The 25866-nt window shown below is 37.3% G+C and overlaps 2 protein-coding genes and 1 non-coding gene across 3 annotated transcripts; 2 read left to right on the forward strand and 1 right to left on the reverse strand.

Annotated features, from left to right (window-relative positions):
* Nucleotides 1-10929: 10929 nt before the first annotated feature.
* LOC120102126 (U4 spliceosomal RNA) lies at nucleotides 10930-11063 on the forward strand. The gene has a single exon (XR_005503132.1). It is a non-coding gene; the product is annotated as a U4 spliceosomal RNA (small nuclear RNA).
* Nucleotides 11064-13959: 2896 nt separating this feature from the next.
* Nucleotides 13960-14886, forward strand: Or1q1 (olfactory receptor family 1 subfamily Q member 1). The gene has a single exon (NM_001000389.1). It carries the CDS (start codon nucleotides 13960-13962, stop codon nucleotides 14884-14886), a length of 927 nt encoding a protein of 308 aa, NP_001000389.1.
* Nucleotides 14887-24646: 9760 nt separating this feature from the next.
* On the reverse strand, nucleotides 24647-25639 carry Or12k5 (olfactory receptor family 12 subfamily K member 5). The gene has a single exon (NM_001000824.1). It carries the CDS (start codon nucleotides 25637-25639, stop codon nucleotides 24647-24649), a length of 993 nt encoding a protein of 330 aa, NP_001000824.1.
* Between the last annotated feature and the right edge of the window lie 227 nt (nucleotides 25640-25866).

Here is a 25866-nt window from a genome sequence, read left to right on the forward strand (position 1 = left end):
TCAGTCACCCTCCCACAGTTCCTCATCCCATTCCTCCTCTCCCTTGCCTCTGAGAAAGTGTTTCCCCTCACCAGACCTCCCACTTCCCTGGAACCTCAAGTGTCTCAAGGATGAAGTGCATCTTCTCCTTCAAACACCATATCAGACACACCTCTGCTATATATGTGCCAGGGTTCTCAGACCAAGCCAATGTATGTTGCTGGTTGGTGGCTCATCGCTGTGAACTCTGTTGGGTCTGGGTTAGTTAAGACTGTTGTGTTGATGCCCACACTGACATGGCACCAAGAACCGTGTGTAAGCCTGAGAGATTAAAACACACACACACACACACACACACACACACACACACACACACACACACACGGGTTATTGTTGTTAAGAAGGAATGCCTGTTCTGTAGCTTTATTTACTGAATATATACCCCAAGTTGACCAGGTGGAAAAATCTGGGAAGCACCGTGAGAAACCCCAGCTTAAGGCTCCAGTAACAGAAGTGAATACGTGGCCCTAATTTACTGGGGAGAAATCCAGGAAGACCAGCCTAAATCTCAAAAACAAAAGACTGGGAAGACAAAAGATGGGACTGAATTGACCATTGCCCAGGTGTGTCAGACTGCTCCTTTGTTAGGAACAAAAGGATTCCACATGCATCATCAGGGCTCAGCAGAGGTCAAACCCTGCAAGGAACCCAGAAAGGTCTGACAAGGGGATGAAACACTGCAGGGCACCTAGGAGGCTGTGACAAGTCCCCCTATTTTATTTTTTTTATTAAGGAAGTCCCCCTATATTATTTTTTAAGCAGTGCCTGTCTTAGGACACTTTGGATTATCAGACTTTCCCGTCTCTGGAAAATTCTGCTAGTCTCAGAATTCCTTGTCTTAGGCGAGGCCTGGTCCCAAAGAGTTGCCCATCCTTAGCTAACTGTTTCTCATGAAGACTGAGCCCAATTTGGGCAGAGGGTTTGTCTCCTACCAAGGAGAACAACACCTGCTTAGTTGCTGCCCTGGACTGGGAGTCCTGCTTGGGCATGTGAAAAGAAGAACAAAGCTGACTACTGCAGTGCCCTAGAGCCAAAACACGGAGGGCCACAACACTGAGGGCCATTGTCAAGCTGTTCCTGTATTTAAATTTAGAATTCCCAATTGTCATCAGATACTCAAGAAAGTTCACCCACTGTGGTTGACTATTAATAGATTGGGGGAGGACAATTCTAGACACAGCAGACACAGTGGCTGCAGCAGCAATGGCTGCTACAATAGCGACAAAGATGCCAAAGTCTTTCCCAAGATAGTTCAGGATTGGCCATCCTTCTCTGGAACAACCAGCAGGCAATGGAACCATGTCTGAGAACCGCATAACTAGGGCAGAGATCCCCAGTCGCCAGCTGCTTCACGCAGATGGCATTCCTGTGAAGCCACAGACTGCAAAAATGGCAACACCAGTCATGGCGGCAACAGCTGCCAGGGGAATGAGGAGGGGCAAGGGTAACGGCTGGAGTCCATTTTTCTCAGGCATGCAGCAGTGCACAGAGGGTTGGAACACAGGCTGTGGTGGGATAGGACAGGCATGGCAGTAACAATTACTGCAGCAACACCAAAATCTCTGTGATGACAAAAGATGAGGGGGAATCCTCTATCTTCCTCCAAGGGCAGAGGAATGACTCCAGGGACCAGAATCAGGAGAGCTAAATCTTCATACTCCCAGGATCAGCATGTCTCACCAGCCACTCTAGCAGCTGGCACACTCCTGCAGCATCCTGCAGGAAAAACACAAACATGCCCTCTTCCCCATATAAAATACCTGAACAGGATCATGCCATACGCCAATATGTGTAGCCTTCCATTTCACCTAGGCAGAAGTGTGCCCAGTTGTAGGGTGCCATAAACACTCAGAGTCTTCCTTGGCATCCAAGTTTTAAAATTGAAATAAAAAGAGCATTATTTAAATAATTGTATAACATACAAGAATATAACTCCCCCTTTTTATTTATTAAGATATCGTTAAGATATTATTTCTTTTTTCCGGAGCTGGGGACCGAACCCAGGGCCTTGCGCTTCCTAGGTAAGCGCTCTACCACTGAGCTAAATGCCCAGCCCCAAGATATTATTTATTAAGATAAGTCCTCGAGGATTAAATTGAGGACACTGAGGACTTGTATTTATGATTTGACTTGTATACCAAATTATTGTCTCCAGCATTATTGTTTTGGTGATATAAAGAATAAGATGGTTTGACTAATTGTTCCTATGTCTATAATTTGCCTGGTATCATTGTCCTCCCTCGCTAAGGGGTCCAGGCAATCCAGATTGAATTCTTAAATGGCCTATAAAGGAACAGTACTTAGTGCTCTTAACCACTAAGCCATCTCTATAGCCCCTCACAAACTTTATCTACCTAAACATAGCATTAATTAGAAATGCCAAATCCTATAAATATGGTCCAGATTTAGCATTACTTAGAAATCCGTGAGCTGTCAGGGTGAGGCTGGGAGTTGAGAGTAAGCAAATGGAGTCTTCCTTTTAGTGACACTGTGCTGTCAACTCCATTGCCATTTTCACAGAGCTAGGTATGAGTCTATGGTTTTGTTTAGTCGTCTGAGCCATAGCACTGAAAGGACAGCAAGTTGTCAGACATTGACACTGAAATCATCACTCTCTGATTTAATGTAGAAAACTTGCCTCTGATAAAGCATAATTGTAAAATTTAAGGGTTAGCACTACCTAAAAAAGAAAAAAAATATTTTAATCAATTGTAAACCATAAGCCACACATTGGCTATCAATATATGAATTGAAAGCTTGATTTTTTTCAACATTTATAAAACAGTGGCTATAGCACATAATCTGTGTTGAAACAAGGGAAAACTCAAGAGAATAAACATGTGATCCAATCATATATGTATCCTTTTCATTAGATGAACCACCTATAAATACAGTAAGCACATTTTATGGGTTGTATGCACAAATTTACAGGAAATACAAAAGTATGCAGAGTAAAAGTGCCAATTTTGCCTGAAAATGCGTATATGAAATGGGCCAACTATCAGTATTTTGTAATAACCAATTTAATTGTTGTTTGGAATAAGGTATGTTTCACTAGATTTTTTAAAATACTTCCATGACTCTAGCCTACAATTCTGTATTAACACAACAAAAGCTTTATCTCCAATGAGGATATCAAACACAGGCTTAAGTCCTCTGGTAAGGTGAGGTACTTAGCCAATTAACATATCCTTAGAAGCTTAAAATTAGTTTCAAATATTAAAAAGTAAATTTAATCTTTTCTGGAGCAACACCTACTCCCCAAATATTAAAGCTCATTGTGAGAGTAAAGGTTTGTAGTAAAAATTTCCATATACACTGAAAGATTCAAAGTTCTAACTTCTTACATTGAAGCAGCAACAAAATTACATAATATAGGGCTATTAGCCATTCTTTTGTAAAATTTTTTAATGATATCACTTCATGGGCTCTCTAAAATTACAAGCAAGCTCACTAAATGAAAACTCCTCACAATCTCCAGGACATAAACAAACTGCATAAAAACAATCCTCTAAATCTATCTTGAAATGGCAGTTGGAGTAAGCAAACAGGCTGTAATGCTCTCACAAGTTCCAAAACCTCATCAATCCTTTGTAAATCCTGTAACAATCTCTACCTGCTTGATTTTTTTCTTAATTACAAATAAATTTGAGTTAGTCAATATAACACTGGCAATCCTTAACCACAATCTTTAAGATCTCCTTGTAACACCAGAGCACAACCACAACTCCAGAAAGCAAAACTCAACCTCCAACAAACAATCTAGCCTCAAAAATCCAGTCTCAAAAACACCTAGTCTATCCTTCATGCTACAAAGTTTGACTGCCAATTCCTACATATGAACACAAGATGATGCGGTCTCCAATACCTCAACAAAGAGAAATTGCCCTAAATTCTTTTAGAAGCCTGGTTTCTAGGATAAGAATTCCATAAAAATATTATCTCAATTTAGACCTGTTTCCCTAGGTTGGCTCATGCCACACATCTAGAATGACCCCATCCAAATTACCAGTTTTAAGCCAACTTTCTGTTACCAATGTTACAATTTTTTAACCATATCCAATAACTTAAAAGCCAATAGTCCACAACCAAGGCATGTAGAGCATATTTATACATTTAAAACCAATCAGAAACAAAATTGAAGTGGCTACACATATCTTTAATATTTAGACCAAACACCATCTTTACTTTTCTAGCTATGATTTTAAGAGAAGCACCTTGTCACCTGCTAAGTCCAGTAATAAGTCAAGGATTTTTCTAAGAGAAACAGCCATCAGCTCCCTTACCAGGGAAGCTGAGGAACTGCTGGCACCTTTAAAATCAGCTCATGCAGACGCTCGGCCTCCGGGCAGCTTCTCCAGCTGACCTAGGCTCCTAGCTACAGGTGCAGGGCTCCAAAGGTGGATTGAAACTGCTTTTTACTCATTTGTTCCTTTTTTGAAATGAGTTAAATACAAATCAAGGTGTGAACGACCAGCAGATAAAGTTTTTACCATTTTTAATTTTGAAAATGAAACATAAAACATTTAAGCAATGAGAAACAAAAACCACAGACATAAACTGACAGACATGGACAGCTTGGTGCACCAAGGACAGACAATAGACATAGAGGGAAAAAATTAGATGGTGTCCCACCAAAGAGAAGCAGATATCCTACCTATAGAACCCAGAACAAGAAATAAGCATTTCTCCAATAGGAGCCAGCAGAGAGGTAGGATATCTCCTGCCTTCCTTCTGTCCCTAGGAGAGCTCTGAAAAAGTTTCCTTCTCTTTCTCCAAAGCATCCATGGAGAGTCCAGGAAGACTTTTTTCCCAAACCCATTCTCTCTCATGTCTAGGGTGTAAGCTTTCTCTAGTCAGGGTACAAAGACTAAAACATAACTCTAAAAGAACACATACACAAAAATACTTTACCATTACTTTGTCCCTTTTTTACTACAGGTTTTACTCACTCTAGCTCAAATCACTGAGGCCTTTTCAAGCCCTTCTTACCCCAATACATCCCTGTTTCTTCACCAACTGTCTTCCCAGGACATCCCATCAGGAGACCTTCTCTTTCCTGATCTTGGTGGGACCTCCACTGTTGGTCTTCCTATGGGGTCACTCTCTCTTTCAGTGTCTTCAATCCTTCCCCTAATTCAACCATAATGGCCCTCAACTTCAGTCCAGTGGTTGTCTTATAAGTATCAGCTTCTGTCTCAGTCAGCTGCTGGTAGGGCCTTTAAGAGGACAGCCATGCCAGGCTCCCATCTGTAAGCACATCAGAGCATAGTAGTGGCAGACCTTGATGTGCCCCCATTAGATGAATCCCAAGTTGGGCCAGTCATTGAACCACCTTTTCTTCAGTTCCTTCTCCATTTTTTGTCCCTGCAATTCTTTTAGATAGGAACAATTCTGGATCACGGATTTTGAGTGTGGGCTAGTTACATTATCCCTCCACTTGAGACTGTCTCTATTTACTGGAGGTGGAGACTTCAAAGTCCCTCCCCAATGTTGAGCATTTCGGCTAAGGTCATGCTCAAAGAGTCCTGAGAGTTTCTCACCTCCCAAGTCTCTGGTGTATTCTAGAGAGCCCTCTGCCCAACCTTCCACTCCCCAGGGCTACTTACTTCCATTCATCTTCTTGGCCCTCTGGAATTCCCCACCCCTGCTGTTATATCTGATCTTGTTACCCTCAGCCTCTCCTGTTCCACCCAGATCCCTCCCTCCTTCTGCCACCCATGATTATTGCCTTTCCCCTTCTAAGTGGGATTGAAGCCTCCTCACTTTGGCATCTCTGATTGTTATACTTCTTACATGGTCTGAAGGTTGTTTTCTAGATGTTCTGTACTTTTTGGCTAATATTTACTTATCAGTGAGTAGATACCATGCATGTATTTTTGGGTCTCAGTTACCTCACTCAGGATTATATTTTCTAGTTCCATTCATTTGCTTGCAAAATTCATGATGTCCTCATTTTTAATAGTTGAATAATATTCTATTGTGTAAATAACCACATTTTCTGTGGATATTCTTCTGTTGAGGGACATCTCAGTTGTTTCTAACTTCTGGTTATTATAAATAAGAAGGCTTTGAAAATGGTGGAGCATGTATCTCTGTGGTATATTGTGGTGTTTTTGAGTATATTCCCAAGAGTGGTATAGCTGGATCTTCAAGTAGAACTATTTCTAATTTTCTGAAGAAAGACAAGATTGATTTCCAGGGTGGTTTTTACCAGATTGCAATTCCAACAGCAATGGAAGAATGTTCCTATTTCTCCACATCCTCACCAGTTTGTACTGTATGTCACTTGAGCTTTTGACCTCAGCCATTCTGGTTGGTGTGCGGTAGAATCTCAGGGTCATCTTGATTTGCATTTTTCTGATGACTAAGAATTTTGAAATTTTCTTTAAGTGCTTCTCAGCCATTCAAGATTCTTCTGTTGTGAATTCTCTGTTAAGCTCTGTACCCAGTTTTTAACTGGGTTACTTGGGTTTGGGGAGGTTATCTTGTTGTGTTGTTTACATATTTTGAATATTATCCCTCTGTTGGATGAAGAGTTAGTAAAGAGTTTTTTCCCCAATCTGTACATTGCTGATTTGTCCTACTGATGGTTTTTTTTTTGGAGGCTTTTCAGTTTCATGAGGTTGCATGTATCAATTGTTGATCTTAGAACATGAGCCATTTGTGTTGTGTTCAGGAAATTTTCCCCTGTGCCAATGAGTTTGAGGCTTTTTTTTCCACTTTCCCCTCTATTTCATTTAGTGTATCTGGTTTTATGTAGGCATCCTTGATCCACATGGACTTGACCTTTGTGTAAGGTGATAAATATGGATCTGTTTTCATTCTCCAACATACAGACTACTAGTTAGACCAGCACCATTTATTGAAGATGCTTTCTTTTTTCCACTGTACGTTTTTACTTCTTTGTTGAAGATCAAATGTCCATAGGTCTAAGGGCTTACTTCTGGGTCTTAAACTCTATTTCATTGATCAACCTGCCTATCTCTGTACTAATACCATGTGGTTTTGACCACTATTGCTTTGTAGTACACCTTGAGGTCAAGGATTGTGATCCACCCACACAGAAGTTATTTATTGTTGAGAATTGTGTTGACTATTCTTGGCTTTTTGTTTTTCCATGTAAAGTTTAGTATTGCTCTTTCCATGTCTGTGAAGAATTATGTTGGAAAATTGATGGGAATTGTGTTGAATCTCTAGATTACTTTTGGTAAAATGGCCATTTTCATTATGTTAATCCTACCAATACATGAGCATGGGAGATCTCATTTTCTGAAATCTTCTTCAATTTCTTTTTTCAGGAATTTTAAGTTTTTGTCTTACAGATATTTCACTCACTTGGTAAGAGCTACAGAAAGATATTTTATACTAGCTGTGACTATTGTGAAGGGTGTTGTTCCCTAAATTCTTTCTCAGCCTATTTATCATTTATGTAAAGGAAGGCAACTGGTTTGTTTGAGTTACTTTTAATCCTATCACATTGCTAAAGCTATTTATCAGCTTTAGTAGTTCAGTGGTGGAAGTTTGGGGGTAGCTTGTATATACTACCATATCATCTGCAAATAGTGATACTTTGACTTCTTCCTTTCCAGTTCGTATACACTTGATATCTTTTTGTCATCGAATTTCTATAGCTAGAACATTGAATATGATATTGAATAGATATGGAGAGAATAGGCAACCTTGTCTTATACAGAATATGAGTGGGATTGCTTCTAGCGTCTCTCAATTTAATTTGATGTTGGCTGTTAGTTTCCTATATATTTTTATTATATTTAGGTATATTCCATGAATTCCTGATATCTCCATGACTTTTAACATGAAGGGGTATTATATTTTATCCAAGGTTTTTCAGCAACTAATGAGATGATTATGTGTTTTTTTACCTAGAGTTGTTTATACAGTATAATATGTTGATAGATTTTCTTATTCTAAATCATCCCTGCATCCCTGGGATGAAGTCTACTTGATCATAATGAAGGATGGTTTTGATGTTTTCTTAGATTTGGACTGCCAGAATTTTATCTAGTATTTTTGTATTGATATTCATAAACAGATTAGTCTGAAGTTCTCATTCTTTGTTGACTCTGTGGTTTTGTTATCAGATTAACTGTAGCTTCACAGAATGAATTAGATTGTGTTCCTTCTGTTTCTATTTTGTGATATAGTTTGAAGAGTATTAATATTAGCTCTTTTTGAAGGTATGGCCTTATTTAAAAAAAAACAGAAGACAGAATTTAGTTTGCCTTGCCAGGTATGTTAACATTTCCTTAACCATAAAGTCCTGACTGTGTGACATGAGATCATGACACAGGTGTCAAGACAAGTCATTATCTGGAATAAAACATTCCATTTGTCTCATGATTTTATAGATGCATTTTAATAAAGAATTCCAAAGAATACTGTATAATTTGCTATAACATAAGAACTTTTAAGAACAGAGTTGAATCTAAATAAATATCCCAAAACCTAATGTCCAGCACAGCACTTGATATTTAGAAAGCAAAACATACTTCTCCCCTCTTCTCATGGAGTTGAAAGTTGAGTACTAACATCTTTGATGGTACATTATACATGCTATGAAAGTACACCTCCTGTTTTATTTATTACACCATCACCTGTATATATTGTATAACTAAGTAGAAATAAATGAAGAAACTAGTAAGTGAATAGTTTCTACTGAAAATGTTGACCTTTGCAAAAGCTCAGGGTTGAAAGGTACACCATCTTTATCCTACTGCTCTTTATCATATCAAGTCAAGGCACTCAGGTCACTGTTACATTAGAATGTGCAAGAAACAAGTGCAGGGAAATTCTCCAACAAAATCTGGCTTTTACTTGTGCTAACTCATTTCACACAATATTTTAACAAATTTATTGACCAGATCCTGTTTCTCTTGTCACAATTTAAAATTTTAGGCATAATGCCTATTTTGCATGATGTCCATGCAAAATAGGTCCTACATAAATGTTATTTAAAACTAAGGTTTGATTTGGGCATAGTAGTGTATATGTCTAATCCTAACACTTGGAGATGGAGTAAGGAGGATAGTTCAAAGTCATCCTCAGCCACAAATTGAAGGCCAGGTGGGTATAATATAGCTGTACTTTTATCAAGTATATTGTGCAGCACATTGTCGACAGAACTACTTAAAAAGAATATTCATTGTAGCCGTTTCTTAATAGCTAACAAAATAGCAATAAGATAAATAAGGAAACAGTTATTATTTCTATAAAATAATATTCTATGAAATATCTTTAAAATAATAAGCTGAGTCTGCTTTTGCCATAAGATGTTCACCTTTAATTATGAGAAAAGGAAGCATTCATAAATAGGATCCCTTTAAAATTTTTTATTTTCTTGTGTATCTGTGTGTACCTGAGTCTATTCACATGTACTGCATGTATGCAGGAACTCTGGAGTCATACAAAAAAATCAGATTCCCTAGAAATGAGGTTATAGATGTTTCTAAACCACCATGTACATTCTGGGAACCAAACTTGAGAACTCTGAAAAAGCAGGAAGTGCTTTAGTTATTCTGGTCCCATGGTCTCCTTCTTATGTAATTGCATATGTTCAGCTAAGCATTGAAAAGTGTCTAACCTGCTACCTGTCAGACATGAGCAGTTACTGATTACCCCTGGAATGAACATATGGGGTAGAAACAGACTAACTTTTTTCTCGATGCATGTTTTTTCATAAATGTAAAATGTGTTGGCTACTTAGGTGAGAGCAAAATAAGAGGCTGCATCTTAAATGATTCAGGGAAGGGGGACACACACCTCTGCCTAGACTATGTTTGAGTTGCTGTAGGCTTCCTCTTCAAGACTCCTGAGACCAAGTCACCACAACAGTAACATAATCACTGCCTTGTTGGTCCCACTCCCCAGAGAAAGCAACAAGCCTGGACATTGACACACTTGGGACTCCCAACTAGTGAGAACCAGGGGATCCATGCAGAGGCATGTGATTAAAAACCCCAGCTGCCAGCACCCCCAGTCCTGATACCCTCCTCTAACAAGTCTAGTATGATACCCATGGAGCTGCTAACACTTCAACTCCTGGCTGATGCTGTTCTTTCTCTTCTTAACTACCTCCTTTATCTTCCTCAAATAGCTGGGTCTGTGTGTCAAAACAAGTCATAATAACACTTATTCCAAGGAGAGATGGAAGTGCCTATTCCAGCACATTCTAGTCTAGCTGTGAGTTTTCAGTAAAGTGGTGCAGATTCACAGAGGGTTGCACACCATCATACAACATTTGTGGGCCTATTAAACAACTCTTATATGATACTCTAGGCAAAGACCATGAAAAATGAACATTTGGACAATAATGTAAGTACTATGAAGTTTTGTTTTTGAATCTGTTATCTCTTGTTGTCTATTATCTCATTTTTTGGTCTGTCTTTTCTCTATTATACTTAGTTATGCTACTGTCTTTATGTACTAACCTCCTCCCATTCAGACCTACTCACAAAAAAGAATAGAAGATTTACATAGGTAAGATTTTCATGAAAATAGCTTAAAAAAACAGAAGGGTTGAGTGATTTGAGGAAGTGTCTACCTGTGAACAGAATTGGGCAATCCAGAAATTATGCTTACATGTGGCTTTCCACATTGCCTTCTCTTTAACAATCAGCCTCTTTCTACCCCTGAGGCAACAATGAAAGGGAAGTTCAGAGAGCAGACTTCACTAAATTAGACTAATGCCTCCTCTATTTGCAAAGCACAGTTTATAGCTGAAGCGGCTAGAGGAACAGGATCAACTTTGTGACAGGAAGCCCGAGTTCCCACAGGATTATAAAGATAGGTGCACACTGTTTCCTTGGACTTATAAAGAGTCTCCCCACCTGTAGAGTATATAAAGCTTTTTTTTTAAATTACAAACAGAGCTTTGCGCAGTGGCAGTATCATAGCCAATGAGGTTTATCTGAGGTGCGATTATTGCTAATTAAAATCACAAACAGATATTACCCTTATTTCCAAGATGAGGAAAAGGGTGTTTCCCCTAAGGTCTCAGAACACTTTCCTGGCAAACATGAGACCAAATTCACATGTCCTATTTCCTGGGTCCATGCTACAAGCCATGTTGCTCTTTGTTTATCTTTACCTGCACCCCCCATTTAGAGTCGAGATTCTTGGTTTCCCATCTCCTCAGCCACACCAGTCTCCTCCTCTGCCTGTCTCAACCCCTGTTCAGTGAGACCTTGGAGAACTTTATTCAGCACTCTCATACTCAATAGCATGGTTTTAAGAGCAGAATAAGAATGAACAGTTTTAGAGTTACAAAGAAGATTAAATACACACACATCCATATATACATGTATATACTTATACATATATACACATATATACATATATATACATTTGTGTGTGTGTGTGTGAGAGAGAGAGAGAGAGAGAGAGAATGAGCAATTATATAGCTAGTGTATAAAGTATCACAATGTAAAAGCAAAATGAGAAGAATGAATAGGAATAAGGAATGCTTCTTTTTAAAATAATTTTTACACACGTGCAAGCAAAAACACTCAAGCACATGAGATAAAATAAATAAATTCTAAAAAGAATACATAAGTATTGTGGCTAATGAGATTATACGAGTAAATTCCTGCCTATCCTCTACACCTGGGAAGGGCACAAAGCATAATCCATGAACAATTCTCACAGGTGCTCGGAAATCTCCTCACACAACTCCGTACTTGGATTGGATTCCGACCACAAGTCACTGGATAGAGATAAGAAACCATGATCCTATGCTGTTCAGCAGATATTTAGAAGACATGTGCATAGACAGATGGATATGTAAAGCAGAGGAAAAAGCCTGTCCATATTGTGGAATATCAGGAGTTCAGTGTGGAGTTGACATTGGTGTTGGAGAAAAGCATCTTCTACCACTTGTGGTAAAGATTTGTTCAAGCAAGAATGACAAATGACTTCTAAATCTACAATGTCATTTTGATGAAAATTCATTTTGATGTTTTTATGATGAACTTAAAATATATCCATCCATATTATATGTATGCCAGGTGGGGGTGTCCAGTGGTATTATACTGACAAAAGTTGGGTAGTATAAATTCATCTTATTTTTGAGTAACAGACCTCCAAATGTGATACATAAAGATTTATTTTTTATTATTTCGAATTATGTGTGTGCATGTGAGGGTAGGTGCCATCAAAGGCCAGAAGTATCATATTCAGTAGAAGTGAAGTTACAGACTGTTGTGATCCACCTATGTGGGTGCTGAGAACTAAATTCTGCCCCTCTAGAAGAGCAGCAAGAACTCTTAGCAACTACTCCATATCTCCAGTCCCCTAGAAGTGATAATTTTTTAGTAAGGAATATTTCTTAAGGGGAGGAAGAGAGCCAGTAGTTAGGGAGTCTAGGATTTGAGATCAGATGCAACTCAACTTAAATTCTAGCTTCACCTCTCACTTACTCATCTGAGTCTTTGAATTCTGTGAGCTTCAATGTCTTCACTTATAGATTGAAGATAATGCTTACATCACAGAGACCATCACACTTTAAATGAAAGAACAAGATCACCATTAAAAGCTCTGTTTGAACATGTGCTTTCATTTTCCCTATACACATTTAATCTCATTATAACTACTTTTGGGTGGAAATCATTATAATTATCTATCTTACTTTCTACACTACAGAATATAGAATTAAAGTTATTTTAGCTTCTTATGACTATAAAATTTTGTTAAAGTAACCAGAAAAAAATAATCTAAATTGAAATATTATAGAAAGTATTAGTAGCAAATTACATATTATTAATTTCAACTACATCGAGTCAACAATTTTCATCTATTTTTGATTTGTACAAAACATTAATTTTATATAGTAGCATAACACGAAATTTTAACTCATAAGCAGATATAATTGTTCAGGATCTCAGGATCTATGGAATACCAAAATCTTTAGACATATAAAGAAATAGTATTTGCAAAGAGATTAAATTGCTAACATTAGATTGCTTCAGGATTGGTTATAATATCTAATTTATCACTTATATGCATCATCTCATTTGTGTGGATTTGTAGTATTCCTCATGCAACAAAATCCCACTTTTTCCTTTTAGGAATTTTTTTCAATATCCATTTTTGGTTGAATCTGCTGATGCTAGACATGTAGACATGAATAACAGCTGTAAGAAACATGTAGACTAAAACATCTAATGGAACAATGACTATTTTCAACCTAAGTCTATGCATACAAAAATAAATATTATTTGCTGCAAGAGTAAGTGTGTAAACTGAGCATCAGTCTTAATACTGTTTGTCTTTCTGTTGTTAGCTGTGAGACAAGATAAAGCATAAAACCAGTTGAACATAAGAGACAATTAGGGAACTGTTTGGAAATTGTGAAAATGGAAACTCATTCTTATAAAACAATTTGTACTATTTGAGAGATCTTGAGCACCAGCAAGGATGCCCTTATACACACACTCTACAGTGAGAACTGAAGAACCACATTAACTGTGATATTCCCTGCTACAAGCAGGTTCCTTGAATAAAGTAGCTTGGCTGAATTTTAGAGAGCCAAGTCATATAGTGTTTGACAGCATAACCTTTGGATCCTGGTAACATGATATAAATTGAAATGTGTCCTTTAAGAGCTTAAACTTTATATGCCTTCTAACTTATAAATTCCATAAAAATGGTGATGTTTCATAAAGTAATTGTGGTATTTAAATATGATAATGTAACAAAGTCTCCAACTCAAGGAAAATGCTCTGTAAATCTTACATGTGAAAAAAAGTGATAATGTTAAAAATAATGAAAAATAATTAAGTACTCAATCCTTTTGTCAGTACCATGTGTATTTCATACTGGAGCATAGCAGTGAGTGTTACTAAGCAGCCCACTCATATTTCCAAGAACTGAAAACAATACTTTCTGTTCTTATGGTGACAGATGGACAACAGCAGCTTGACCAGTGTATCTTACTTTGTTCTCTTGGGCATCTCTACTAACCCAGTTGAGCAGATTCCTCTCTTCCTTCTCTTTCTACTCATGTATATCATCAACATTTCTGGCAATTTTTTAATCATCACACTTATCATCTCTGCTCCTCATCTCCACACTCCAATGTACATCTTCCTCAGTAACCTGGCCTTGGCAGATATCTGCTTCACTTCTACCACAGTTCCAAAGATGTTGCAAAACATTTTTTCCTCTACAAAGGCCATTCCCTACGTGGACTGCTTAGCCCAAACATATTTCTTCATTTGCTTTGCAGCCATGGAAAATTTCCTCCTTGCTGCAATGGCCTATGACAGGTACATTGCCATCTGCTACCCTCTCCGATACAGTTCAATTCTGACTGGAATGCTGTGTGCACAGATGTTAGCTCTATGTCATGTCCTCTCCCACCTTCATGCCCTGCTACATACCTTCCTCATGGGGAGACTGATCTTTTGTGCAGATAACAGGATACCCCATTTCTTCTGTGACCTCTATCCTCTGATGAAGATCTCCTGTACCAGCATTGAACTCAACACCTTGATGATTCATACAGAAGGAGTGATAGTCATCAATGGAGCGATGGTCTTTATCATTGCCTCCTATGCCTTCATCATCTCAGCAGTCCTCCAGATCCCCTCTGCCAATGGGAAATGGAGATCATTTTCTACCTGTGGTTCCCACCTCACTGTGGTGGCCATATTCTATGGCACCCTCACATGGGTCTATTTCAGGCCCTTTTCCAGCTACTCAGTGGCTAAGAGCCGTATAGTGACAGTCATGTACACAGTGGTGACTCCTATGTTGAACCCCTTTATTTACAGCCTAAGGAATGGAGATGTAAAAAAAGCGTTCAGAAAATTGGTGAGAAGACTATAATCCTTTTGTATAGCTTAAACATTAAACAACAGTTACATCTTAACTATTAAACTAAGAAAATTGTTTTGCCCTTCACTAGTCTGCTTCCTTCATAATTGGTTAAGTCAAAAGGACATGCCTGAGGTAGCGAATCCAAGACTATGCTGAACATGCCAAAATGACCAGAAGATCCAAGCTTCAACTTCTAGAACTGAAAGAAATAAATATAAAAATAAATGCTCTAGAAATATCTAAATTGAGTACATAGCAAGGATTTTCTCATTAGATATTGTTATAAAGTATTGACTATACCCAAAGTATACAAAACAAATTGAACCATCATGCACTTAGTGTAATATCAGCATAGTTTCACTGAAATTGAAGATAATAGACAGGCCCATAGTTAAAGAAAGAATCGTGATTCTCAATGTTCATAAAAAGTGACTATGAATGATTTGTGGTGGAAACTAGTTGCTAAGCAGACTATATAGAGCTCATAAATTTTCAAAGTCTCTGTTCCAACTCTAAAATAGATAAGAATAGGAAATATTATTGATAATCACAGTCAAAGTCACAGCCTAGAATTGGATTTCTGAGAACATTGCTCCAATCTCCAAATGGTCAAGTGAGAAGGCTTGTAGTCCACTAGCACCAACAGCCAATGGTCACGTGCACAACTCCAGAGAACTGAAAACTAGATGTAGTCAGTCATGCTCATTTATGTCTTGCACCACTACCTCTAATTCAAAATATTATAGCCCATCTGATTAGTCAAGAATTTATCATTTTCACATTTTCTAAGTGCCAGGGATAACATGAGGGAATTACTGGTGTATTCATCTTTTAGAATTTTGTAAGAGACAATAAAATAGGTTAACTACTCCAATATGTAAAGGATACAACATTTATGGAGACCAAAATTGTTGGGAGTGATGCACTTGAAACCCTCCATTATTAATTCTAATATTATGGTTAGAGTTAAGTATGACTGGGTTCACTGAAAATCCCCAGTCAGCTGCAGAAGACTAATACAAATCTGATGGTCAGGATGAATAATGATATGATAAAGTTGTGACATTGCTGAGCAATACATCTGATGTCAAGATGCCCAATGTGATGACCTGTAACCTTTCTGAAAAACCAACATCCTGTTGACATCAACTGACCACACAAATCCTGTGTCCTTGGCCTGTTTCCCACTCCCCCCCCTCTCTGTTATCCCTGTTATGGTATAAGTTCAGCCTTGGGAAAAAATAAATTGATGCCTTGATAGACTCTTCTCTTGGCATCCTTCTTCACATCTCTTGTCCCCCACTCTCTTCCAGGTACCCTCAGCACCCTTGTGGAATCTTCTGGATACCCAGAACTAAGTGCACCACTCTTTTCAACTTCCATATGTTTAACCTTCTCAAGACATTTCATTCACAGAGAACTGAAGCTCTCATTGTCTCAGCTAAGTAATTAACAGTAGGAATTTGTATAATACTGGGTGATTGTTGACTGGTTTTACTGAGCATGGAGAATGCATTACAAAGCCAGATCTGCTAACAGAGCAAATTTTCAATCTCATCAATATAAAGTCAGAAGAATACTAGGGAAGCCTCCTGGGAGAACTGCCAAATAACGTAAGGATGGCTGACTACATAAAGCATCACCTATTAGATACAACTAGTTAGGACACTGAGATGAGAAGGAGCTAACCTTGTGAAGATTTAGTGTAATATTATAGAAAGCTTTCTTGTAACATAAATATAAATCTTAACTAAAATATTTGCCACTAAAATGAACAGAGAAGCTAGCTATATTCATGAGATTGTTGGCTCTTCCTGAGTTCTTCCCAGACAAAGGAGATCCTGGCTTGTATACATTAAAAAAGCAAATAAACCAAGCCAGCTTCCCTCATATCTATTACTGTAATCTTTTCATTTCCATTTTGATTTGCTGAGAATCAATCCACACCATTGCATTTACCAGTGAAGTGCTGTACCACTGAGCTACATTTTAATGACACCAACTTTTGATCGGTTAACTGGTGTTGGGATGACCTTCCCTTACACTGTATGAAAGTATGCCACTGTATTTTCAATTGCTGATTGCTGTAGCAGCAGAGAGCTAAATGCTGACAGGATTTTGATATTATCATTACTATAGCCCACCACCAGTTTTTTCTTTGTAAATGCTTGTCCTTCCTCACTTGCCCAAAGATTGAAGTTAAAGCAGCCCTCAATGCCAAAAGGCCACCCCTAAGAGGTGGACTAGACATTGTCTTGCTCAGTTTGGTTTAAACTGGAACGTGGCTTTCTTTATAATGAAGAGCTGATGGTCTGAGCTGGGGCAGAAAGTAGAAAGGTGGGACTTCCAAGAAGTCAGGAAATGAACATAGAGGCAGAGAGACACAGAAGATCAGAGAACAAAGGTGGAAGGCATACATGAGGGAGATTAATAGAACTGGAAGCAGTCTATGAGAACCACATGGAGAGACAGAATGGTAGATAAGTCAGGTTAAGTTAGTATCTAGCCAAAAAACTGCCCCAGCACAAAGCCAACAACTTTGAAACTATAGAGAAGTCTCTATATCCTAATTAAGCTGCAAACTGAATCTGCAAAAACCTTGTAATATTTTGGTTCTTCCTCTTGCCTAGAAAACACCTTACACACCATGTAATCCCTGTCTGGATCCCCTTGCTCTGTTTTAATATCTCCTGCTTCCTTGTTCCAGCTTCTTCTTTCAGCACTAGTTCTAAGACATTTCTTCTTTGCTGTCTATTCAGAGTCACTGCTTAGCCTTTTCTAAAACTCCCACTTACGTTGAAGAGAGACTAAAGGGATGCAGTACATACTGCCCTTATCCACAATGTCACTTCCTTCTCTTTCATATACTCATACTCAACTGTGTTATAAAAATATTAAGTGGAAAATTCTAGAAATAGATACCTACAAAGTTTTTTTATTTAAACTATTCTAAGTATATGTATAAGTATATTCTAATATAATGAAAAATTCAGTGTCCTGCCACATCTTGCTTGGAACATGAATCATCCTTCTGTCCACTGTAATGCTTAATTATCTCTGGGTCCACTATATTTACACAGGACCACACTACTAAATGTTCAGTATTCACTTGGTAGTCATCTTGGTATCAAACTGAACTTACACACACTCACCAATCTTAGTGTTATATATCACCTGAGTTTGGGAATCTAGCCTCTCTGAATAAGAGGGACCTACTTTATTTATCTTTCAGAGCAACTAAATAATTATATTTTAAAAGTTGTACTTGAGACCAGGCGTGGTGGCCTATGTCTTTAATTCCAGCACTCAAGAAGCAGAGACAGAAGTATCTCTGTAAGTTCAAGGCTAATCAGGTCTACATAGTAAATATCTTATAATAAAAAAGAGGAAAAGAAAGAAAATTACATAGATAATTTTATCTTCTAACAGTTCATCTCCCAGAATAAATCTATACAATTAATGTTTAACTGTACATATAGTACATAATATGCTATTATTTATTAGCAAGAAAATTAAAAATAATCTTCATATTTACTAATCGGAGCTTGAAAAGATATTTGTGTTAGGTAGGTAGTATGTTTTCAGAATTCTTTGTTTCCTATCCTTGACACAGCTTCATCACAGTCACAATCTGTACATCTCCACCCTATTCAATTACTTTAGACTAAACTTCAGACAGCACTTTATAAGTAAGCATAGCAAATGCTTTTCCCTGATGAAAATGGTGAATAGGTTTAGGTTAGCTGTTTTCGCACTTGATATTTAGTCTTTTTCGTGAGAATAGCGCTACTCAAGTGGCTGTCTTCCTTTGTCTCCTTCTATGGAAAATACAGTTGCTTGTGACCACATTCAAATTTCAAACAGCAGACATATAAGAAATTTCTCCTGTTAGAAAACACCAAGGTTTCAAATTATTTCTTATGTGATACTTTGGGGGTTAAATATCCAGCTTTTAGAACCTCTTTGCTGTTTCCACAATATTTTACCATTATACTATTAATAAAATTACTATTGATACTAAAATATATGTATTGAATTTACTGTGAGTCATTTACATATATTTTATTCATCAAAAAATTACAGAAATTCTGAATGGCTGCCACTATTTCTCCCATCTTTACAATGAGAAACTGAGGCAGAAAGTAACTGAATAATTATTTATATATCATACAGCAAGTAATGATAAAATCTGAAATCTAACTTTGATTCTAAATAGCATCCCTTCTCATACCCTACAAAGAGTCAATAGTTTATCATTTTTCATTTGGATTCTGAACTCTACTGTATTCTGGTACCCTCAAGGTGAATAATTTCCAAGAATTCAGATGATCACAGTAGCAAAATTATTTTTCTTGTGTTAGTCTCATTATTAATGCTATATCTTCCTAAAATGTACTGGTTTGGATGATAAATTTTAGTTGCAAGGCTACAAAGCTATTTGAATCAGTGCTTCAGGATAACCAAGTGTACTTTCCCTGTATCCCATATCTTACTCTATTAATCTATTTATTTCATTACTTTACATTTTGATAAGCTCTCAGAATACCTGCTTCAAATACTGAGCACAAATTGTGACAAGTATGTGACACTGTCTATACAAATGAGCATAAAGTATAAAGAAATACATGAAAATTCCCACTGTTATTACAATGTTGACCACAAACCAAATTAATAATATAGTATTAGCAGTTCTATTTCCTGATAACCACAACACACTGAAGTTTTATTTAAGGCTAGATGATTCACCTTGCATTGGGCAATCCTTGTGAACCTACAAAAATACAAATCAAACTTTAGCTTTTTGGATATGTTCGCTATTGGAATGGCTGCTCTGACTTGAGCTTTGGTTATTTTCATCAAGGGTTGGCCATCATGTTATTCCATCTCTGAACAATGAGCACTGAACTATGTTTTTTCTCTTTCAAAATTGATTAAACACAATTGATTTTCCCACCTAAACTTTCATCTGCCTCTCCTTCTGCCACTTCCATTGCAAACATGTTGTTGATGTTTTATTTGTTTGCTGTTCCGTTGATTTTATTTATGAGACAGGGTCACATAGTTTTGTAGCTCTGGCTGTCCTGGAACTCATTATGTAGACCAAGCTGGCCAGAGAGATCTGGCTGCTTCTGATTCTGGCGTACTGAGATTAAAGGTGTACAACACCACTCCTGAATAGTAACATTTTATAAGTCTTGTACCAGAACTTAAAAGTTGTAATCTTTTATGAGAGTGGCAGATGGTTACAGGTCAGATGCAGTAAATTAAGAAGACTTTGTAAACAGATAAATATCTCTGTCCATTGTGTCTTTTTTATGTGGCTGATGGTTCCAGTCAACGCAGGGCAGGACAAATTAGCTATTCCACCTTCTGTTTAAGTAGAAGTAGGCATCTCCAGAGATATAACTCTCATCAGAAGCAACATCTCAATGACAATAGGGGAGAAAAGCAAGTTCCTGCTTTTGCCACATTATTCAATAGTAAAGAAAGATAGAGGGATATAATTTATTCAACTTAATTATGTTACAATTTTATTAATAACTTTATAATTTTATTATACATTTCTCAGATGAAATAAAACATTCTGAGAATTGAGAGATAGATAGTTCAGTGAGAAGAGTGTCTATCATTCAAAACCCCAGCACCAACATAAAAACTAAGCACGGAAGTATATACTTATAACCTTAGCACTGCAGGGGAGGGGATAAAGCTAGAAGCTGCGAGGTGGCCCTCCCAAGGAAAAGCAAACTAACTGATTGTTCAGTGCCGAGTGTTCAACCCTGAAAACGTACATAACCATAATACTAGATTGAATAAACAGGTTACATTGAGAATTTATATGTATGTACAAACACATACATACACTCATACCATAACGATTAATGAAAATGAAAATATAAATTTGAAGAACAGACATGAGTATATAGAGTTTAGAAAGGGAAGAGAAGGAAGAATGTTATAATTAAAATACAATCTCAAAAATAAAATATCAGCAAAAACCCAAGTATAGTGGAACATCATGGTTAACTCAATGATGGTGATGTAAGGGGCAGAAACAGGCCAATATCTAGAGCTCACTAGCAAGTTAGCCTCACCTACTTGGTGAACTGCAGACAAATGAAAGACCTTGTTTCAAACAAAAAAATGGTAGGCACCTGAGGAATGATTACTGAGATTTTCCTCAGACATCCGCATGTATAGATACACACTTTCTACTCCCAACACACACACACACACACACACACACACACACACACACACACACCAGACACACACACAGAGAGAGAGAGAGAGAGAGAGAGAGAGAGAGAGAGAGAGATTGATTTAAGTCTAGAAATGTTGCTCAGTGGTTAGAGCACTCACCTAGTCTGTACAATACAACACATACACACATATGCACACACACAGACAAACATGTGTACGCATATAAATACACATATAAATACACACACATACACATATAAAAATGAAAAAAATATTTAATATAATTTGAGGAGTGTGAGCACACATAAATACAAAACCTTTACCACTCTATCTATTACCTCAACTAGTTTCCTTATATTTCCCCCCAACCTTTTTTGGTAAAGGCATTTACAATGTTCTTACTTTCTTAACAAATACCCATCACCAATAATAATATATTGCACAACTAAAAACTTACCAAGGTAAGAGGTCACATATTAAATACCCTGACCAAAACAAAGACATATACAGAAGAATAGGGTAGTTACTTAGAGAAAGAGCATAAACACAAGATTTGAATGACTATTTTAATGCTGAACTGGCTTGATTATACACTAGCAGGTCTTACTCATGACACCTCTGAAATGACCTGGGGAAGGGGGTCTAGTAACTAAATATTTAAACAGGGAAAGCTTAAAAAGAATGAGATAAAGAAAAGATGAAGGCAAGTTAACAAAAACTAAGAACAATATGAAATCTCACTAATTTGTAAGCTAATGGAAATTATAACCAAAACTGGAAAATGAACAGAGATACCATGCTCTGGCAAACAACACTGCCCCTGAAGAATGTGAATTATTAAATAAAACCTCAGTGTTGGGAACAGAGTAATCATGTATTGGATATTGGTCAATGGTTCCCAGAGCCATCCAAATCAACATAGGCTCTCAATTTTCTAGCATAGCTACTGCTGAAAATACAATTCACTTTGCATGTAGAGCATAGATGAATCAATTACAAACTGAGCAGGAAATTTTTCCTCCTAGGCACCTTTCATGGTGGTAGAAGGTATTATCCGTCAGAAGACATCATAAGACAAGCTAATAACTAGCACATGATCTTCCTGAGATGACCACCTTAGATTAAAATCTGGGATGGATCTCAAGTGGGCAAAGCCAGGAGAAAATCATTTTAGGAAAGAAACCTGCTATTAATATGCTGTGTGGGGGTTGGTGATTTAGCTTAGTGGTAGAGCGCTTGCCTAGCAAGCGCAAGGCCCTGGGTTCGGTTCCCAGCTCCGAAAAAAAGAAAAAAAATATGCTGTGTGTGTGTGTGTGTGTGTGTGTGTGTGTGTGTGTATCACTGGGTATTAGCATTAGCACACCCTTTTGGGCAGATCTCTGCAGATCTACAAGGATGTATTTTCTTGTAGTGATGTTATATAGACAAATAAATGATGTCTCAAATCTTTATGATGATCCTATAAGAATTCCCAAAATTATATAAGTATTTATTAAGCTCTTTTATAGTGGGACTGCTATTATGTATCTTCTGATATTCAAAGCTTCAATGAGAACTCTGTCAATCTCCCATGTGTCACCAATAAATTGCTTATGATAGTAAGCAGTCTTTCTATTACTCAGAGCACATACTAAGAAGTGGTAAAAATCATTTACTAAAGGTCATAAAAAGGAAAGTAACAGTTTATTATAAGTGCTAGGACAAAAAGTTTTTCTACACAAAACTTGACTAATAAATTAGTTATGGTTTTTAAATAAAATGAATCTGTGAAGCTCTGACAGGTGATGAATGCTTAGCTAGATAATTACTCCAGATAAATATGCATGTAAACATTCTCTGTTATAAACTTCTATTTCAATTTATGATGTGAACTTATATATAAACTTGTGATGAACATTTTACCATGAGATCATGTATTCTGAAAGATGTATAAGTGCTGAGGACAAAGAGAGGAGCATGAATTACCCTTGTTCCACTTAGGATCTTTCTGCTTCCCCCCTTTTTCTTAGAGAGCTTTCACAGGAAACCTTTTACAACTTAAAAATAAATGCTGGATTCACTTTTCAAAGTGTCCCTTTTTCTTCCTGCAACTTCAACTAACAAACTGAAAGTTAGAGCCCTGCAGTTCCTGTTAAGATAAAATAAAAGCAATAATACATAATCTTCACTGTTAGGCTACATGTATTAATTACCCAAGCCAGCAGCTTTTAAACCTCAGAATGAGCAAAAAAAAATTTATAACTTTTTAGAAGCTATTATAAGAATTTCAGTATAGAGAGCTAGAATGTCCAGAGACCATCAGACTTTAAAGCCACAACAGATTCCTACACTGTTCCATTTCAACTTGCTCCAGATGGGAGGATCCTGGCAGTTATCCTGCCTCCTAGTGGAAAAAAGACATAAATGATCTTATCTAGTCCTTTCCTGCATGTTAAAACCAACCCATCAAGCAATAAGTGTTTGCTGGTGTAATAGTGGCAAAATTGCGTACGTGATACATAGGGTGTGGGGTGGTTCAGAAACCCTTCTCTAGGTTAAACCTGAGCCTTGTTTCTCAGTAGAAAATTCATTGTTGATATTGTAAACATAATCAAACCATAGCTAGAGAAATCACAGGCCAAGAAAGGAAACTTTTGATGTTGTATTGATAATGACTGTGTTATCAAACTACCTTCTACGTGCTTCTGTATTTATCAATAGCTTTACCATGCTCTACAGTTTGCTCAGAAAAGCATATGATTGAAGGAGGTGGTGACTAATGTAGACTCATAACTGTTCAAATGTTGTGAAAAAGCAATTGTGCAGACCCAGTTAATTTTGGCTTCGTCTTGCCAAGTTTCTTAAAACTTTCTCTCCCCCATTCCATCCATATCAGCTTTTGGCTTATATTTCCTCTCTTTTCTATAGTCACTTCACTCACCACACAGTTTCGAGTATCACTTATGTTTTGATACCTTGGATATTTCTAGTTCTACGTAGTATTTTTATCTCTTCAAACATTATCTAATTTTTGAAAATTTTGTGAAACATCATTTCATGACTACCTAATGCATATCATAACATTAATATGACCATGATATGACATCTGGAGGTAAAAATTATATAATTTAAAATATAAACATTGAACTTATTGTTATAGCTTAAAATGATGTTGAATTGAGAGACTTTGAATATATACGTTTTAGGAAGGATTACTCCTTTCCACCCATGATTTATTTTAATGTTAACTTACTGTACAAGAGTGTTGTGTGTCAATTTGACTTCACTCTTGAAAACAGTGTAAGACACAAGACTATGAAAAAGGTTGATTTCTTTAACCTATATTGATTTGCTACTATAGTGATGACTCATTTCTGGGGTTAAGGTTATATGCTTGATGTTCAGTGAATTGAAAGTATATTCTGGCTTACACTTTGATAATATTCTATGCAAAGAGTCTGACAACCATTTATTCATAATTCCCTTTTCTTCACCCAAGAAGGAGTTGATATCAATGATTATCCTACAGGAATATGATTCATCATATAAATAAGAGATCACATAAGCTATTTAAGATGGTCTTAGATTAAACACTGGGTCTCATAATAGTCATCATTCTTACTTTGTCTGAGCCAATGTGGAAGCTTCCTGGGATGCAAAGTTTTCTAAGAAGCCTCCTGACAGCTCCTTTAACTTCATGGTTCCTGAGGCTATAGATTAATGGATTTAGCATAGGGGTGATCAGTGTGTAGAAAATGGCAATCTGTCGATCCTGGTCTAACTCATAGATAGATGATGGTTTGAGGTACATGCGAATCACAGAGCCATACAGGAGCAGCACAACGAGAATGTGGGAGCCACAGGTAGACAGAGCTTTCCTCAGGGCAGTAATTGAATGCATGTGGGCAATAGCAAAACCTATGCGAACATAGGAGCCCAAAATAAAGAAGAAGGGGCTGACCACCACAACTACACCCTCAGTGAAAATTAACATTTCATTGAGCACTGGTCTAGTACAGGAGAGTTTCAGCAGAGGAGTGATGTCACAGAAGAAGTGGGTGACCTGGTTTCCACAGAAGGTTAAACGAGTGACCAACACACTGTACAGGAGACTGTTAAGGCTGACTACCACCCATGAGGTCAATGTTATTCTCAGACAGAGTCTATGGCTGATAATGGCAGAGTATCTTAAAGGGTCACAGATGGCAACATAACGGTCATATGCCATGGCAGCCAGTAAGTGGCCTTCCATGCTGCCTACAGCCATGAAGAAAAATAATTGTGTCATGCAACGGTTATAGGAAATGCTTCGATCAACAGAGAATGTGTGCACCAGCATTTGAGGAATTGTGATAGTTGTTAAAGATATGTCAATCAATGAAAGCTGGCTGAGAAGGAAGTACATGGGGGTCTGAAGTTTGGGGTCTGAACAAGCGACAAGTACCAATAGGGTATTGCCCAAAACTGACATCAGATACATGGTAAGGATAACTCCAAAAATTACTGGCTGCATATCTGGCCTGTTGGACAATCCCAACAACACGAATTCAGTCACTTCTGTCTTGTTTTTAGTGGCCATAAGTCATGGTCTACATCATCTGCAAAGAGGGAAGATCAGAGTTGGAAAGGAAAAGAAAAGATGCTAATACTTGGACAAATTTGTTCTTTTAATTATGGTGTTCTTTTAAGTGAACTGAGCTTACTCAAGATGAGGGTAGAAGGGATTGATAAAATCCCACACACACTCACACAAACAACAATTTACAAACATGTATCTACACACAAAATAATAATGATATATAACTA

This window comes from Rattus norvegicus, chromosome 3 (assembly GCF_036323735.1).
Source record: "Rattus norvegicus strain BN/NHsdMcwi chromosome 3, GRCr8, whole genome shotgun sequence".
Lineage (NCBI taxonomy): Eukaryota > Metazoa > Chordata > Mammalia > Rodentia > Muridae > Rattus > Rattus norvegicus.